Raw genomic sequence first — 15601 nt, 5'->3', positions numbered from 1 at the left:
CATATGTATCATACAGACATACTATGTATTATACTATACGTACTGTGCTATAAACTATATACCGCATATACCATATATATGCTACATTATATTATATCATTATAAATGCTTCTGTCACGTAGCAACATGTAGCGTTACACGATATAATGCAGTAGAAAATACTGTATATCAGGTGTATTAGTATAATATATTTTCTTGTTAAATAGTAACATGTATAATATATTATGGTGCAATATATTACAACTTACAATAACAATAACATACTATAGTATAATATAATACACTGTAATATAATATGACAATGATATATAATTATAAGAACCGGGTACATTTATCGAATCATATATGATCATTATATCCCCTCCATAGTTTCAAAATTTCAGTGAAACGCATAGGTGAACACTGACCTATATATATGGTTTCATATTTTCAGTGGGCGCATTGGATAGTCTCTTGAATTCCTACGCACCTGTAAGTAAGTTTCTGAACTCACCTCCCCGGATGCCGCAGAAGTTTGATTATACGACTTGGAGAAAAAACCACTGGATAACATAATTTGCCTATTCGGTAACCACTTTCGGAATTTAATATGTGAAATACGGAGAAGACGGCACGTTGGTTCCTCAAAATTTGGCCAGAAAACATGGGTCAAATAGTCTCATTTGGTCTCTTGGGTAACTCATGAATGGGCTAAATGTTTCACACGTAAATGTTACGCGGATACTTCTACAAATTAGGCCTAAACTTATTTTTTAGGCAAGCCGGACCTCTGCAAGATAAAATATTTTACAAAATGCCTCCAAAATCATTAAACTAGCAAGGATGCACGAGAGGTACTTAGATGGATTTATACGGTTGTAGGTCAAAATGACCCCATTTAGTTTACTCAAAATTTACCCAGCAGGGCAACCCCCTCCTCTTCCGGGCAGAAAATTAGGCGTTTATTCCTAAACACCACTGTTTTCAGAGAACATAACACCAGAACCTTCGTGAAAATAAAGCCTCAATTAAAATTTTCTCTGTGAAATTTCCTCATTTTAGGCATAAAATTACACCATATTAAATAAAATTTGTTAGGTAACTGCGAATACCGATATATGTATGTCCCTTTGGCTATTGTGCTAATAAACGCGCGACCACTGTTTCCATTTCACCTTTTGGCGGAAGAAAAATGAGGCTCAAACCTTATCGTCCTTTTTGCCGGGTGACGAACATTGGTAAACTGCCAAAAAATGCAACTAGGGTTGTCAAACATGGAATTCGTTTGATCCTGAAATCAGCTTCCTTCTCCATTATGCACGGTACTGTTCCCTATTGCGATGGTTTGAATAGCTCCTAAAGAGCACAGCCGCCGCTTTTCGGGATAACAGAAATTTAGGCCGGATTTCAAACACGGCAAAATGTTCTGGTAACCTACTTAATACCTATGTGGGGATACAAACGGAAGGGAGGGTTTATTTGTAGAAAAGTCGTGGTCCGGTATCAGGTTTAGGTGCCTAAGGCTTTTATCGGCTACATTTTGCTGACGTACTCCTCATCTATATACCGCAATCACAAGTTATACCGCATAGTTCCATATGTGCACGGAGAGAATTGAAACTATATTTTTAGTGCAAACCACCGAGGGGAGTGCTCGCCACATCCCCATCGGGTGTGACGCAGTAAAGGTGGACTCATTGCGTATGCGCTAGTGGTATTGTGATTCCATCACAACAATCATGCGCATTAAAAGCCTTTAGACTTAGCTGTTTTTGTCAGCTCCGTCAAAATTTTCCTGTTTGTCAGATGCGATAACCGTATTTTTAAATTTGGATACAGATGAACATGATGCCTCGTGGAACTCAGAGACCAGTATAATGTCCTCCATCTCAAGACCAGAATCGGATTTCGGAAACCACGAAAATATTTGGCCCATCGAAGATTCCAAGTTCACCAAATGTACTTATCGGTGTACGAAATGTTTCAGAGGATTTCCCTTCGAATGCCGGCTCAGACAACACCTTGAAACACATTTGCAATTGGGGAAATACAAATGTGATTTCTGTCCATCGGGTTTCAGATCCCTCGAAGGGTACAAGGCCCACATGACTGAGCAGCATTGGGCCGAACTGGTTAGCAGTGATCGCGCCGGAAAAGCTGATTATTCAAAGCTACTCAAACGAAAAAGTTATTCTTGTAACATTTGTGGGAAACGTTTGCGTTCAAAGTCTGCGTTTGATGAACATATCCGCGCCCATACGCGGAGTAGACAATATGCCTGTCACCTGTGCCAGCGTAAATGTCCAAATCTATTTTCTTTGGCGCGACACACAAAGCGATGTCAGCCGAAGGATATCACTGGCGCCTGACTGAAATTTTTAAATGTGCTTGCTCATCGATGGTGACTGCTTCGAAATTTGTGCATCAAAATCTTTCATGTAAAAGTTGCATAGCATGATTAAATTTCCCTTCTCAACAAGATGATTGTTTCTCAATTCAGCTTTGTACTAGTGACCTTGTCTTTCAACGTTTAGCCTCGTTCGATATCATCACCCAGCATCCGTTGCATCAAATTGGGAATAAACGAACTCATGTTTCCCCAACATTCTGCGTTAATGGTTTTTAAAACGAGCCATACTGACACCGTGTCGAGCCTCAAAAGTATTCATTGCGATAATAAATCACTTCCAACCTAAGGAAATTGCTTGATCCAAAAGAATAAAATGTGTTACTTCGAAGAGATTTGAGGAACAAACGAGTCTACAAATGCAAAATGTAAAAAAGTATAACGTACGTTCATGCAGCGGCGATACTATGTGATAACTAGTGGGATGATCACTTCAACTGACCCAATTTTTATTCGAAAACTGCGATGTAATATGCAATCTGCATTGTTCGAGTGTGAAAAATCAAGGATCAAATTTGGCAATGTCTTGAATGGCTTGAATGGCGTTTGGAGTAGTGGGCTAACTGCAACTTTTATTGCTGACTGAGATAATCAAGCTACATTTTTTTACAAAGTGAAATATTAAAGGATGCACTTTCTCTCGTTTATTATCCACCGCGATAAGCGGTAAAATAATATTCCACAATATCCAACTAACTAACATGTAAAAGTAGCACGGTGTGCGCGACATGCCTCCACCTTTGAACCATCTGTATGTGTTCATTACCCAATGATTTGGAGCAAATATGAGTAAAATGGTGGAAAACGTCGTTGTCTAAACGCTCGGACAACCGTCTGGCACTGGTTATCAACAGAGCGACTGCCCGCTCCACAGCGCGCTGAAGATGTCTCCTCAAATGATGACGAATCGTCTGCAAATCAATCGCTTATCTCAACAGTCATCCGATAAGGTACCGATCATCAGCAACTTGGAGGATTCGCAGTGAACGTCCTGAGTTTTCGAGCACGATTTATACACAAGGTCATGCCCTGATCACTTCTTTGATCCTGTAAAAAGAACAGATTTGACCTCAGAGATTTTTTCTTTTCCCACAGCGAAAGGTTTATATCTGCACGGGAATATTTATCCGCGTGAGGATTGTTTGCCACCACAAATGTGTTAACGTTGGACTGTACTTCTTAAAATCCCAATCTCATTCAATGCATAGTATTCAGTAGTCTGTTTGTGGATTTTCGGTTAATCCCACTTTTCGATGACGGGATAATTTTAGCAAACCACCAAATGGGGCGACAGCCTGATTATTATCGCAAACCCAGCCGGTTTACTTGTTCATGCGTACCTAAAAGTAAGCAGCAGACGAGTCTCTGCAGAAACGTATTTCGAGGCTTTTCGCATAAGCGTTTAAATAGAGCCCAAACCAGTTAGATAGTGTGGCCTCTTAATAAGCCGTCTTGGCTATAAACCGCCTATGACAGGCAAATTGTTAGTCAATACACACTATGAACGCACAGGGACGCCCTGTCGATTTCATCTTCATGCTGGTTGGGATGCGTTTGAATTCGGTGCTGCGGATTCCAAATCCTCTAAATTATCCCAACTGAAGGGGCACCATCCATTCTGATGTCATGATAACCGGGTGGAAATATACAGCATTTGTGCAAACCACGTACGTTGTTGCATAGCATAGAGACTTCAAAATCAATCTACCTAAGCATTTACTGATGAGCGGACTTCCGGCACCCATACGGGTTGGTATTAGCACTAGGAAGATCAGGCTTTTGTGTGGCAGCGTTAATACCACGAGTGGCTTCTGCCTTGCGCAGCACTCAAACTATGTTGCACGCGTCACCAATTGTGGGCGGATGATGTTAGATGTTCAATCAGTTAGCAATCAAGGATTTGATAAAACGGAATCATATTCGAGTACATTTTTGAATGTTTGCATCTGTTTTTAGAGCTGTTGTATTTTGCGGAACAACACGAATGAACAGAGATTTACGTACACAAATAATTGACAAAATTTATGGGATTAGTTTCGCCTCTTATCCTCCACCAAATACCGACCAAATGTGATCGAAAATGTACATGTCTGACCAACCAAAAATCTTAGGTTATCCCGCAATTCCGAGCCAGTGTCAGGATGCTTAGGATTCGCAGTTCCCTTGAACAGTGTCGGAACGTAGGACACACAGATGTGATTTATATCCACCTTACTTAAAATATGGGATTAAGGGAAGCAGCATGAATTGCAGAACTTGGTTGATTCCATAACCAAACTGGGAGGTCATACGTGAGTCACGAATGCGTGTGAGCGAACCAACGAGGAGCTCATTTTCAAAACGCAAGCCCGAGCCAAAAAGGTGACATGGTGGGCGAACCTCTGACTGCAAATCATCGAAACTTCCATAAATTTGTCATGCCAGCAAGGCGATACTTGTAGGATTAATCGCAATGATGAACAGCCAAAGTATCTCAAAGTTTACTCGAATGAATTGGCACACAATTTGGGGCCAACTGAAGAAGAAGATTCACACAACATTGGAGGCATCCGAAATTTTCTATAACGTAGGATTACGGTGTAACCAATTTGGTCGTCTTTACAATATTTTCCCTGTATGCGTGCTCGCATTCAACTTCATGGCGAATGTCTAGAGGGTCCTGTGCATTGTCAGTCATCCATAGATAAAATGCGCCGGTGGAAAGATTTTGACGGTGTTCAGCATTGATACAGTTAAAGTGCACTTTAATTAATGAAATCGTGACTGCATTACTCAATTTTTCGCCTGCATCTTGAAATACAATCCTCAAACCCGTACCATACTGCATTACAGAATAAATTACCACCAAGCAAATGTTGTCTGTCCGTAGACATTCACATAGACTTGCGTTTGTCAATAACGTAAAGTCCAGTCTGTCCGTAGGTTTGTTGTGAGTGATCTATTCGGCGCAAATTCTCAGTACAGAGAGACTGTTGAGACCTATAGTTTACCCATGCATTAGTTTGATACCTTGTTTTTGAATCGATGGATGACGAAGCTTTTGTCGTCGAAGTTGCTGGAAGTCATCCATAACCCTAGATCAACACCTGAATGCGGTGCGGCCTTGACATATTCGGGTAACCCACATACTACCATGAGAATTAGATGCATGGTAATCGCAAATATATTCAGCGAGTTTTGGTCATACGTGTCAGGCTGATAAACAGCCAGACCGTTTGCAGCAAAAGTTATGAACGTGTTTAGTTCCAGGAGACTAACTGACATTTTGCAATCCATCCGCCGTACCAAAAGAGTACTGTTGACAACCAGTAGCATCCAACTCGCCACATAATTGACATCTGTGCATTCAAATGCATGATAATTGACAAGTGGATTATTTGACAGATTTACAGGTTACCACTGTAACATTGAGATGTAACAATCGTTCACAGAGACGGACAATAAGTTTGTTGTCCAGGAAGGAATGGTTTCGTTGATTAGCTTGAAAACTGCAGTGATCAGACGAAGGTGATGGCCAACACTTAGCCAAAAACCAAGGTTTTTGACTATTTCTCTACAGAATTGCACATTCTTCCAGGAGCTAAATTTAAGGTTCCTACGCCCAACGTGTTCATTTATCAGTAGACGTGTGTAGTTGCTTAAGCAAGCCGACTCCCGCAGAACGTATGGCATCCACAATCAAAACGTACCTCACCGAAAATGACCCCAGTAAATGCCACCTATTTGTATTCTAAACCAAATGGAGCATCTCACGATAAAAAGGTCTATTTTGTCGTAGAATGCAGCGGCTATTGAGCCATGGAGCAAATGGCTTCCGTAATTCTTTTACGCTGTTCATTTTTTATTCAAACATTATCTATTGCGGCAAAATTGTCTACATTGGGCTTCAGGAAAACAGGAACTGAAGACAGCATTTCAAACGTGTCCGTTGATAATTACAAAAATTAAACATTCCGATGTTTCTAGATGTTTGATCTACTCTAGGTTGAGTGGATCCTCTTTCTAGTTGCCGCGTACTAACCAACAGATCTTTGTAACTTACGAAGGATCAGATCAGATTTTTGTCATTCAAACCGTCGAAAGTATCTGGCCCTTTCCGATGTGTTTCAGTGATCAGACTCTTCATATAAGTTTCAATTTGAAAAGCGCGTTCCCAGTTTGTCACAGTTAGAGCTGCGATTTCAGGAAGTTTAAAGTTTGTGCCCAGTCACATTGGACAAGTGTGCCGCTCGATGGTCATAAAAGGCCTATCACAACTTGTTTCATTCCGTTAGGAAATCAGGCCATGTTTTGATGTCAACCAAAAGCCTCCCACAGCTTATGTGACCGAAATATTTCGTGGAGATATATATTTATCTGATGACAGAATATAGCGCTGATTCCCCCTGCAGGAATCTTACAGACATCCATTCATCCGATAGCCGCACGAAGCGGACTAAGTCTCAAAACGAGAACGAGTCCACATAGTTGACACTTTTTTTTGAAACGACCGCGTTCCTAAATTCTGACCAAAAACTCGTCAGTTAATCCTGCTTAACTTAAAAAAGTGCTTAACCATCAAATCCGTTTAGTCTCACAGCATACTCGTCGCACGAAACTTGTAAGGATAGCGTGTGGAACTACACAGGAATTTGTGTTGCCCCGGGGTCACTCTAGAATCATCTAAATGCGAAATATTGAAATAACCAACGAATGCCCAGATGAAATCAATATCAGCTTTGAGAAGCAATTTGAGCGGAACGACAGCCTTAAGAGATGGTGTTGATATAATATAGTTTGGTCGCTTCTTTGAGCATTTGAAGTTTAACCTACGAGGGAAGAATCGGTTTGCTACTTTTGGCAGTGACCAGAGTAAATAGCCGGTAGCTATTCTACTATTTCCTTGAAAAGACGGTACTTGTCAATAAACGGATTGAAACGCCAGAAGAAGCAACAAGTGCTAACTGCGAGATTAGTAAGTAGTGCTAATGTTGCCGTTGAAGAGACCGTTCTAGTGCCGTATCTAGCGGATTTTGACTGATAATTTTGCATTCTCCGGTGTTATCCCCATCAAATATCACATCGCCTTTGAGGGGGTGACAATGCTCCGGGACGAACAACCGTGATTTTCGGATGTTCCAAGGTTCGCATTATATCTTCACTCTTCATCGTCCCATTGGTCTTAATTAGGAGTGTCTTAGCTGCCGAGCATGCAACAAATACCTAGTATGATCTAAACAAGTAGTTACGAGAACACGGTCTGTGGAATTTGAAAGTTGTTTAGCACAAACTGCAAGGGGTTCCAGAAGAAATACTGGATCCCATCAGGTGAACGAATATTTTTGGTTTAATATTTTTATTCAACAGGATGGCTATCATTTAGCCATGAGCATTAATTTACTATTCTCTATTTTTTCTGGACGAGGCAGCCTGTTAAGTTCAGATATCGATCACCAGCGCAACTAAACTAATGAGCCTGTCAGCATAGTATAATTAATGAAGAAACTGAGAGAAGACTTTGCTGTTTTTATGCGTCTTGTGCCCTCTAATTTCGTGTAGTCGTGCTTGTTGCAAGGTAAAACCCGTCAAAGCAGAAGCAACGAGAACGGATACTTCGGTCATTATTTTCATTTCGTCGTCCTGGTCATTCTGGTGGAGGACTGAACAACACCCAATGTCTTAATTAAAACAGCCTCTTGATCTGTTGGTTAGAACATCGGATAATCTATTTTGGACGTCGTGTTTAGCAAAGTTCAGTTTCATCCAATGGACAAGCACATATATGACGAGTACCTTTCTGCTAAGCGTGATTTTGCTCCCATTACCATCATTACGATTATGTAGCTTGCAAATGTTTCGGCAGTTGAATGCGGCTGCGTTAGTCTGTTTGATGATGCAAATAACAGCGTAAAAACATGGTTGAATATAAAATAGTATTTACGAATTTTGTTCATGAATTTTGGTGCCATGTGTCGGTCACCATAAACGGGGCCCTGAAGAAATCACAGCGCTCTTTCAACAAATCTGTGAGTGCGCCTTATTCGTGGCGGGCCTAATCGATCGATCTTGTGTTTCCCTAAATATAGCATTACTAAAACAAAGCACTGACGTGTTTCCGGGTTAAAATTTCCTGAATTCATCCATGTCGATGTGAACCCTTACGGCGAAACTGCCGATCACTCGGGCTAACACATCGATAGCCATATACACAAAATGAATACTGACGGTTGTGTGAGTGCTTCGCCTAATGACGCCCCTTGATTCAAATCAGATGGGGGTTGAAAGGTCCCCAGTCCTTCGCCCTAAATAAGCTTGAGATCATGGTAAGAGTTTACAGTATCCTGTCGATAGATATGCTAAACTCATGGCGAATGTTTTTATAATCTGATTTATGATTGTTCATTCACCATCAGCGAACATCTGTCGAACAGAAGCGAAACGCACTGCCACATTATTATTACACAAGGTGCGCTAGAATTCAGAACGACCCAGCCCGTTAAATGGTTGGCGCTTATCCACATGCACATTGCAGTTTTACACGTTCGACGGGTACGGCAGTCTGCCATGACCTGATGTGATTTTCCGGTGGCAACTTCTGTGGATATAGAGAGCGTGTCTGTAATCCAGTGCGTTCTGTACTAAAGACTTACACAATAAAGGTCTAAATCGCTTCACATTTCCACATATTCAAAATCCCGAGAGCAAAGTAGTGGCGACCGACTGCCGCTGGATACTCCAGGCCTGTGGAAAGAACAATTCTTATGGGACATTGCTGTAGAGAGCAAGTACGTCCCTAGGCGGGACAGGTTACACACGCTCGTCTCCATTACACATTGTGACGCGCTATTCCTCAAGACCTCCAAAGCAATGTCAGCGTAACGCCGCTGAAAGAGTTCAGCAAATGGCTTTGACAAACAGTGGAAGCCCATTTATCAGCAGGCAGAACAAAGCCGCTGGAAGTTTTCCGATCTTCCTCCTGAACGGAGTTAACTATTCGGCGTACTCACTTTATATATACACGAGGTATGAAGTAGAATAAAATTCTTCCGAATGTCCTCTCGCTAAGCACCGCGCGTTAAACTTTTAACCCGAACCTAAACTAAGGCCAAACACATATATCCGACACGGTTTCCCTCTCCCTACAGGGGTTCATGGAAGCTCCAGTCGATAATCCTCATGGTATGAAGATTTTTTGTTCGGATGGCTCGCACGTCACTGTTAATTGCTTCCTGCCTACGTGAGTTTGCCGCATGCTAAGTACGACAAACTCATATGAAATGAACTGGTTGACGCAAGTCAAACCGCTGCTGTGTTTGCCGATAGAACTTACTTATCCCCGGCGAGTTTGGGATTAAATGATCCCACGTGCACTGAGCCTGTTTATGAATCAGCTAAATCATTAAACAAGCACATATTGCAAACCGCATAAGTCACTTTCATCAAACCGTTTCCACTTGAGTTGGAAGCTAATGAGTAGTTGTAAGGACGCTCTCAAAGATGTTTAACCACAGCCCGTTAGATGAGCGGCAGTAGAGGATCATAAGTCCACAAAATAATTTTAAGTAGTTTGTGTACGTTATCCCTCTTGACTACTTGTGTGACGTACCTTACTTTCGTTTATTACTTAGGGCAGAGGAGAAAAAGGACGGAGGGTGGATTGTTCAGTTGCACTTTAACTGTGAATCTCGGTTCATAAAATGCATCTGAATTTATCTAATATATCTAATGTACCTAAATTTGGCCAACATATTTCGCTTGACACCGAGACAGCGCTAGAGAATTTTACAAAAATATAAGAGGAAGAAGGCCGTCTTTAAGTCCATTTGAGTGGTCCGATTGAAATCAGTGTACGTGTTTGACATTCAGTTATCCAAGTGATGTGCGATAAACGAAGAGGCACACCTGATACCTTGGTGCCTCAGCGTATTTGTAACGACAGGCAGGCAATGCTACATAGCGCCCTGCGCGCCCCCAAATTTGGATGGTTGAGTATTTAGCATGCGGATGACGAAATGCAGCCAACTTCCAAATTCTATACTTAGATTAACCCTAGATAACCCTTACTCTTCCTCATCCGAAAACCAGCTGAAAAATTTCTCCGTCGTTTCTGTCCAGGTCTCGAAAAGCATGCATATAGGAAAGAGACGCAGCGACTGAAGGTAGGCGAGCCACGAATTATCTAGTTTCTAGCAGCCAACATAAACATATCTTTGAAGTGAATAAAAGGAAACAGGATCAATCCCATTAGGCACTAAAATGTTCCGTTTGGAGAATTTAGACCACATCTTTGCGTGCATGAGTGAGCCCAAAAAATCACCGTGAAGCATACGAATGTGGGTGCGAGATGGTTCTGAGTCAATTCTCTTAGGGCCATACTTTCTTGCTCGTTGCCCAAACAGAAAAATGTGAGGCTAATGCAGACTTCGGAAACATTGTGGTTCTGTAGCAGACCGGATAGATTTCTCAACACTTATTACTTTGTAAAACAAAAATCCCCGTTCCTGGATCAGGGCGTGGAATATTCTGTAGTGGTTTACTAGACAGCACCAACAAACTGGTGGTGGATATGGGCTGTCATGCCATCTAGCAGTCCGACAGTTTTAATTGTTTGTTGCAATGTACGTACATTAATTGTTTTAGCTCCGGGATGATGCGTTCTATTCAAAAGCTTCAATATCTGGCTGCATAGTTTCATGAAGTTCAAAAGAGGAGAAACACATTTTCACTGCATTTCACAAGCAGAACTTTCCTGGCTTTCAGTTTATATAATCCCTTGTTCATACAACTGTTGAAACCCAGCATTATTAATATAGATGGGCGGATAGCCCCTAGTCAGAGAATTTGGTAATTCAGGTTTAGACGTGTTGAGAAACTGGTGCACAGTGCGACACAAACTTTCACTCTTGCCGCGTCTAATCGCCAGTCGTTGTATTTCCTTCTTTCCTATCACAAGCAGACATTTATTTGCTTGCTTCAGCCGTTAGGTTAACGTTGTCGAAAACCTCCGTATAAGGTAGATAGCGACCTGGTTGAATGTGCTGTCATACAAAACTCGGATTAATTGTGGCGATTATCGCTTTGTAAAAAGTCGGTTACAAAGTGTCTCGCCAGGCAGAACTGCCCTCATTCTGAATGTGTGATTTGTCCGCCAAGGTGATTGACATTGAACCGTAGACACGATGCGGTGATAACACGCTTTAGACGTGGAAGTAGCTCACTCAGTGTACTGACGTTCGCCTGGTTTCCTTCTGAACAACTCCTTGGTATATATACATATATTATGATCATCATCTTCATTGTCAGCTGTAAGAACCGCGCACTCGTCGTACACTGGTTGTAGCTGCCACAGTTTCGTTCACCGATGATTGGAGTAGGTAGCTGTGCATTGCACGCGCCAGCTGGTACATTGGTGCATAAATCCAGCACTGTCAGTAGGTTGTCAAGCGAGGGGGTGGAAAAAGAGCCACGCATTGAAGGCAATAGCTTTGATGCATTGACGCCATTGAGGGCGCGACTGGGCCACGTCTGATAATGTCTATAGCCACTGATGTGGCCCGTCTCGGGGTCCCCATTCAGGAAGATGGCAGTGACCAGCGCAGCTGAGTTTGCTGGTAATGGCTTTCATACTTCGTTGCCAAGTCATTGTTTGACCGCCTCTGGCTCTCTTTCACCCCTCACATGGTTGGGCGAAAAGAGCCCTTCGAAGAAGTCGGTCGACTGGCATACGCAGCACGTGGCCAAGCCAGCGCAACCTGTGCAGTGTGATCAGTTCATCTAGCGAGGGCGAGTTATTTCTCCCGAATACCATTGGACGTACCTCAGAATTACTGATCCGGCGTTCCCACCAGATTCGGGCAATGCTCCGAAGGCATCGATGGTCAAACACTGAAAGTCTTTTGACGTCCTCGGCGCGCAGCGTCCATATAGTAATGCGGAGCGCGCCGCAGCATTGTAAACTCGACCCTTGACAGAGAAGCTGATGTCACGCATGCACCACAGGCGACGTAGGTTCGCAAAACCTGCTCTGGCATTCCCAATCCGGATGGAAATATCATCTTTTGCGAGACCACCGGGACTGATACAGCTGCCCAGGCAAAACAAATTTGTCTACTACCTCAACAGGTTCACCCGCAAGCACGAGGCTAGGGTTCGAGCCCACGCAATCTTGCAGTAGCACTTTACACTTTGCAGGTGTGAAGCGCATACCAAGCCGCGAAGCAGAATTACTTAGATTATTTAGTATTGTTTGCCATGCCACGGGGTCAGATCCTAGAAGAGCTATGTCGTCTGCGTACTCGGTGTCTGTGAGCAGAGGCCCAGGGAGAACTTCGACCCCACAAGCATTAGACGCTGGTAGTTAGTCTCCCATGATCGTATCAGTGACGAAGTTAAAGAGGAAAGGTGAAAGAAAACAAACCTGTCGGTCACCACTTGATGTCATGAACTCAGCAGAGAGCTTCCGTAGAGCTATACACGGCCGTGGGAGTTGGCACAAAGCGCCTTAATGAGGGTCAAGATTTTATGGGGGACACCTTTGCTCCACAGACACTGCCATAGTGCTTGGCGGTCCACAGAGTCAAAGGCAGCTTCCAGATCAAGAAAAACGACCATTTTTGGTTGCTGGAAGCAGTGTCGCTGTTCCAGAATCTGTCGGAGGGTGAAGATATGATCGATGAAACCTCTTGCAGGACGGAACCCAGCTTGGTTTTCACGGATCTGCCTCTCCCTATGTCCAGTCAACCTTCGAAGGATAAGGCCAGAGAGCACCTTTGATGCCACAGCTAACAGGCTGATGCCATTGTGGTTTTCGCATAGCGTCTGCGTACCCTCTCTGAAGATAGGGATAATTGGCGACATACCCCATTCTGCAGGCACTTGCTCTTCGTCCCACATAGCACCAGTAAGCATTGTAAAGTGGGTCACCAGGGAATTTCCGCCTTCTTTGAAGAGGGCTGGATACAGGCTGTCCGGTCCTGATGCCTTCTCACGTTTCAGTACGGCTACTTCATACCTTATTTCTTCTTCCGAAGGGCGATCAAGGCTTACATTTTATTCGCTCGTATGCACTATCTCCACGGGCTGTGTTGCAGGAGGCCAGCTGAACTGCTCTTCGAAGTGTTCGGCACATCTCTCTAGTCGACGTTTTTGCGAGTGAAATGAGCCATCGTCCAGTGTTCGCTTCATTATTTCATCGATGACGAAGCTGAACAAGAATGGGGAGAGTGGACATCCTTGTCTGACACCACTTTTTGTAGGAAAGTTTTTGGAGAGCTCACCATACACCCTCATCCGCCCAGAAGTATGTGAACATAGAGATCGGATTATGTTTACAAACTTCTGGGGCATACCCTGTTGAGCAAGTGTAGATAACAGAACTGATCGATCAACAGAATCGAACGCACCCTTGAAGTCAAGGAATACGAGGATTGTGGGTCGTCTGTAGATGTGGCGTTGCTCTAACGCCTGACGGAGGGTGAAGATGTGGTCAACGCAGCCTCTACCCGGGCGAAATCCTGTTTGATTCTCACGAGTCAAGGCTTCGCGTGCCGCCATGAGACAATAAAGAATCAATGATGCCAGAAGCCTTGTCACAACAGGCGTCAAACTAACACCTCAGTGGTTGCTACATTCACTGCGAGTACTCTTTTTGAAATTGGTCACTACTATCGATTCACCCCAGTTGTCTGGGACGGTCTCCTTCTCCCAGATACACCCAAATAGGCTAGACAGACACTGGCTGAGGAATCCACCATCCTTTAAAAGAGCAGGTGGAAGGTCGTCAGGACATGTTCGTGATCAGCACACAACTGAAGGAGGCGATCCTCGTTGTCTGTTCGGCAAGCATCGACACCGAATCGTCCACCCAAATGTGATTCTAAGGAGCTCAGACGACCTACTTGAGCATTCAAATCGACCGCAAAGACCACAATGTCAGTGCTTTCTGCCTGACGAATGAGCCTGAAGAGCTCTGGATAAAAAGTATTTTTCGCCGCACCAGAACTGCAGTCCGTCGGGGCATAAACCGACACGACAAACAGGCACCGCTTTTTACGCCGCGAGTCATTGATCTTGATTGAACTGGATAAATGGACGGCGCAGAGACGACTGTTCACTGGGATCCAATCCGGCAAAGCGCGTTCAGCTCTGGGGCTGAGTGCTACTCGCACGCCACGAGTCATCGTTTCTGGGTCACCAGACACACGGAGGGAGAAATGTGAAAGAGCTGGGTTCATCCTTGGTGTTCTGAGATGCAGAACCACGCTCAGGTCTTGTACGCGTGTTTTGGAGACACAGCATACACGAATTTTAGGGGAGCACAAGGTTACAGCAAGCATAGCCTGTTTGCCATAGAGTGCGGACGTTAAAAGCTCCTATATAGAAAGGATCTCGTGGATTAAGGAAGGTGTTATCTTGTTTAAGGTTTGTAGGTAGGGTGGAGCATAAGGCACTTCGGTCAGATGACTGACAGTCAAATGGCCCAGCGACGTCTGCTTGTGCAGTGGGAAGGGGTTGGGGAGGGACATCGGTGGACGCTGAACTGCGCCGGCAAATGATACTTCCCGGTTGACTAGGCCCAGCAAGGGGGTTTTGTTGAGGTACCCCACCTTGAGCCTTTGACTCAAAAGTCTGACCGACTAGGCAGTGGGATAACGTAGGGTTTTGTTCGGGGACCCTGACCCTAGCCTCTGACTCAACGAGGCCTCTGACCCACGAGGCAATGGAAAAATGTACGGTTACCTTTGGGAACCCCGCCCGGAGCCGATGACCCAATAGTCTGACCTGCTCGGCTGCAGGCGGTTGTCCTAACCCGAGGGCGTAGGGAATAAGGCATTACTGTCTCATTCCTAATGAGTCTGCACACAGCAGGTGCCTTTTGAGCGGCACCGGGCTGTTTGGTTTTAAAAGTATTTGGACCGTATCGGATAATGCGCCGGCGGTCACGGTCAACCGTTGGGCGATCGGAGTGTGCGGAGTGTGCGGTTTTTGGGGCCGACCTAACCCGTCCTTCCTCGGGGGAAGGCAGCATCGCTGCTTATATAATTAAGGACGTGCTGGTCGCCTGGGAGAACCACCTTACTGCCTTCACAATCCCGTCGCAGACAGCACGGTTTTGCCCCTAGACCGCCTCGTAGCACGATTACTCGTAGTACGGGGTCTCGCTGCTCCTGGTCTGACTGCTCCCCTTTGACCTTCCTGGCATGGTTGCACCCTGTGGAACGAAGTTCCAGTCACTGT

At 44.1% G+C, this 15601-nt stretch overlaps 1 protein-coding gene across 1 annotated transcript in view; it reads right to left on the bottom strand.

Annotated features, from left to right (window-relative positions):
• Positions 1 to 12355, bottom strand: part of T265_03723 (hypothetical protein) — a gene marked incomplete at both ends in the record, with an annotated part of 40248 nt that extends 27893 nt beyond the window's left edge. Inside the window, one exon of the mRNA XM_009168270.1 lies at positions 12183 to 12355. Within this exon, the coding sequence (XP_009166534.1) occupies positions 12183 to 12355 (173 nt within the window). The remainder of the gene's footprint in view (positions 1 to 12182) is intronic.
• Positions 12356 to 15601: the final 3246 nt, after the last annotated feature.

This window comes from Opisthorchis viverrini (assembly GCF_000715545.1).
Source record: "Opisthorchis viverrini unplaced genomic scaffold opera_v5_54, whole genome shotgun sequence".
Lineage (NCBI taxonomy): Eukaryota > Metazoa > Platyhelminthes > Trematoda > Opisthorchiida > Opisthorchiidae > Opisthorchis > Opisthorchis viverrini.
This window is presented reverse-complemented; position numbering and strand designations above follow the sequence as displayed.